Below are 3,922 nucleotides of genomic sequence, written 5' to 3'. Positions count from 1 at the left end.
AAATAAAACCCAAAATTCTACACACTGCAGGTTTAATTCAAAGGCTCTTTAATGACAAAAAATGTATTGGAATTTGGTAGAGATATTGTCAGTAGTTTATATTATAAAATCAAAATGTTCATTCTACTCAAACATAAGCCTGTAAAGAGTAAAACGAGAGACACTGAACATTTGGAGTGGTGGTCTCTTAATTTTTTCCGGAGCTGTATATGGTCGATAAGTAGATTCTTGAGATTTTTTAAATATCCCTATAACCAGTTTAAAAACCCATGTTTAGACAGAAATCTAGTTCTAGTAAAAAAAAACATCTTTTGGCAATTCCAACTTGGGTTTTCTTGCATTGTTTAAAGTGGACAATCGCCTGTTTTTAGCATTTAAAAACCTGCTAATCTTGTTATTATACGGGCCTACATGTCCCCATAATGTATTGGGCGTTAACATGAGCGCATTGAGAAGTCCAGAATGTCCAAACATGCTGCCAATACGCCCCAGATCTGCTAACACTGTTTAAGTGGACGATCGCCTATTCTTAGTAGGTTTACCCGCATTTAAAAAGCTGTTATTCTTGTGATTATAAAAGGTCTTAATGTCCATATAGTGTACTGACGTCTACATCTGAGCATTGAATTGTCCAGAATGTCCAAAACATCACGATTAATCTGATAACCAAGATATTTAAACACTTCTATAAAACCAGTGTTATGACGAGAAACATTACTCAACACATCTTCTGTTGGCAATCCGACATGGGTTCTGCTTGCACTGTTCAAATCGGACAAATCGCCTGTTTTTAGCATTTAAAAAAACCTGCTTTTCTTGGCATTTTATGTCCCCATAACATATTAGCATTTACATCAGCGCATTCAGATGTCCATAATGTCCAAACATGCCCAGGTCCGCTTGCACAGTTAAAAGCAGACAATCGCCTGCTTTTAGTAGGTTTACCCGCGTATAAAAACCTTCTTTTCTTGGCATTATAAAGGCCTAAACATCCCCATAACATATTGTCCTACATCAGAGCATTCAGATGTCCATAATGTCCAAATATGCTGCCAATCCGACCCGGGACTGCTTGCAATGTTAGTAGGTTTACCCAAGTTTAAAAACCTTCTTTTATTGGCATTATAAAGGCCTAAACATCCCCGTATCATATTGTCTTACATCAGAGCATTGACATGGGTCTGCTTGCACTGTTTAAAGTGGACAATCGCCTGTTTTTAGCACTTTAAAAAACTGCTTTTCTTAGCCCATCCCTATAACATATTGTCCTACATCAGAGCATTGAGAAGTCCAGAATGTCCAAATATGCCCGGGTCCGCTTGCACTGTTAAAAGTGGACAATCGCCTGCTTTTAGTAGGTTTACCCGCGTATAAAAACCTTCTTTTATTGGCATGATAAAGGCCTAAATATCCCCGTATCATATTGTCCTACATCAGAGCATTCAGATGTCCAGAATGTCCCACAGAGCTCATCATTAGCGCTCTGTCCTGCTCCAACATAGATCTGTCTCTCTGCACTGCCTCTCTCTCCCTCTCCAACCACAGCCTTTCCGCCTGTAACGCTGCCCTCTCTCTCTCCACACTGGCCCGATCTCTCTCTACCATCTCTCTCTCTCTCTCCAGCGACGCCCACTCCCTTTCCAGCCCTCCCACCATTGGTCCGTCCTGTCCGTCATCCGAGCTACGGTGATTCTGATTGGTTAGAATGTCTTGTGTGTATTCCAATGATGATGATGATGATGTTGTAGAAATTGGAGGAAGGATTTGTTCTTGTTGTGTATGTGTGTGTGTCTGTGTTTGTGTCTGTATCTGTGTCTGTATTTGTGTTTGCGTCTGTATTTGTGTCTGTGATTGTGTCTGTGTCTGTGGGCGTGGTTTGGTGTTCCTAGGGGCGGAGTTAGAATGCGGCTGGTCAGTAGTAGGGTCACTGTTGTCGTGGGTAACAGGGGTTAGGAGTGGAGCGCTGGAGGATAGACGTCCTTCCATCGCTTCGTTCATGAGATGGAACCAAGGCCACGAGCTGTCAGCCACAGACTCCATCCCGATCGGAGGGAACTTCAAATCCTACAACAGAAGAAGAAGAAGAAGTGAGATTTTTATTTTATTACATTTTCCCTCTCAATGATCTAATTACCTTGTTGACAGAACGCCGGTTCCGTACAGGTGAAGTATTCCTTTAAAGACCTACTTCACCTGGTGGGAATATGAAGGTGTATTGAACTCTGAGATCCGATGTAGCATAAATGTGCAAAAATGTTAGAAATCGGTTCATCCTAGCCTGAGAAAAGGCAGAAAGAGTGTTTTATGGTCTCACTGTCTAACCCTACAGTTTCCTTCTTGTGACATCACAGTAAGGGTTAGGATTAACAGGACAGCTGGGCCAAGGGAAGACTGAGGGAAGACTGAGAAAAACCTCATTCATTATATTATAATAGTGACTTTATAATGATAGAACGCCGGTTCTGTACGGGTGAAGTATTCCTTTTATATTTCAGAAGGAACAAATGGGAAAACATATTGTTAATTGTAACAAACCTGTATAAAAACAGCAGCGGGGCGGGCACACACACACACACACACACACACACACACACACACACACACACACACACACACACACACACACACACACACACACACACACACACACACACACACACACACACACACACACACACACACACACACACACACACACACACACACACCATAATGTCCTCACCTTGTACCTCCTCTTCAGATTGTCCCATTTCTTTGCCATCTGATAGGTGGAGACTTTCGCCTGTAGACCCAGCTCCTTCAGAATCGCCCTGACACACACACACACACACACACACACACACACACACACACACACACACACACACACACACACACTGATGTACCAAAAACTGCTATAACAAAGTCAGTTCACTTCTATATATATTAAGTCAAATGTAAGACTTTTTAATACCTTTCTCAAGCCACTTAAAATGAAATTGAATGCTGGCAGAGGTAGGGAGGATATAATGGAAAATCTGTACGCATATTAAGGTACTTCATTCTCATAATAACAAAGTAAAAAAGTGCACAAACTGATGTAACACACTTCTATATGCTGATAGTAACACTACTACTACTACTAATAATAATGTTATTAGGTTGGTTTCTAGTTTGGCAGGTCAAAACATTTTGGATTTGATGATGCGGCAACATGTAAGTAAGTAAGTCAGTCAATTTACACAAAGCACATTGAAATTCATCTTTTCTCATCTCCCCTCTCAAGTTCCCACACTCCAGAGGGGGTCAGAGCGCAGGGTCAGCCATAGTACAGCGCCCCTGGAGCAGTTTGGGGGTTAAGTGTCTTGCTCAAGGACACAATGGTAGAGATGGTGGGCACCGTAGATGTAATAGCAGCCACCACTAGTTTTACTACTAACACCCTCCTGTCCGGTGCCGGGGATCCAACCAGCGAACATGTATTTTATGGTCTATTGATGTATTAATATAAAGAGTATCTCTTACTTCCATGCGGCCTTGGCGGCGTTTCTTCTCCCAGTGAACAACGACTCATTAGAGGCTCGAAGTTTGATCATTCTCCTGGTGTCATGGTCCGTCACTGAAGAGACAGACAGACAGACAGACAGACAGACAGACAGACAGACAGACAGACAGACAGACAGACACAGAGACTGATATGAAAAACAGTTGCTGAAATAATCATGCCGAATCTTTTCAGCTCTACTCCATAGCCAGGCAAGGAGAATAATAAAATAGTACAAAAATAAACAAGTTACAATGATATAAAGTTTACATAAGATTAAACATTAAAAAGTATATACCCTCCATTGGGCCCCTCCCCACCAGAGGAGGGAGAAGGAGACACCCGGCTGGTGGTCCAAAATTCAAGGCCAAGACGTTTAAAAATAAATCATAAAAAGAA

General features: G+C 41.7%; 1 protein-coding gene across 1 annotated transcript in view; it reads right to left on the bottom strand.

Annotated features, from left to right (window-relative positions):
* Positions 1–2,023: 2,023 nt before the first annotated feature.
* Positions 2,024–3,922, bottom strand: part of LOC307251125 (uncharacterized protein) — a gene marked incomplete at its 3' end in the record, with an annotated part of 35,209 nt that continues 33,310 nt past the window's right edge. The window contains exon 18 of the mRNA XM_080028446.1: positions 2,024–2,064. Within this exon, the coding sequence (XP_079884572.1) occupies positions 2,024–2,064 (41 nt within the window). The remainder of the gene's footprint in view (positions 2,065–3,922) is intronic.

This window comes from Ammodytes marinus (genome assembly GCF_949987685.1).
Source record: "Ammodytes marinus genome assembly, chromosome: 5".
NCBI lineage: Eukaryota > Metazoa > Chordata > Actinopteri > Uranoscopiformes > Ammodytidae > Ammodytes > Ammodytes marinus.
The sequence above is the reverse complement of the archived record's forward strand: the minus strand, read 5'-3'. Positions and strand labels throughout refer to the sequence as shown.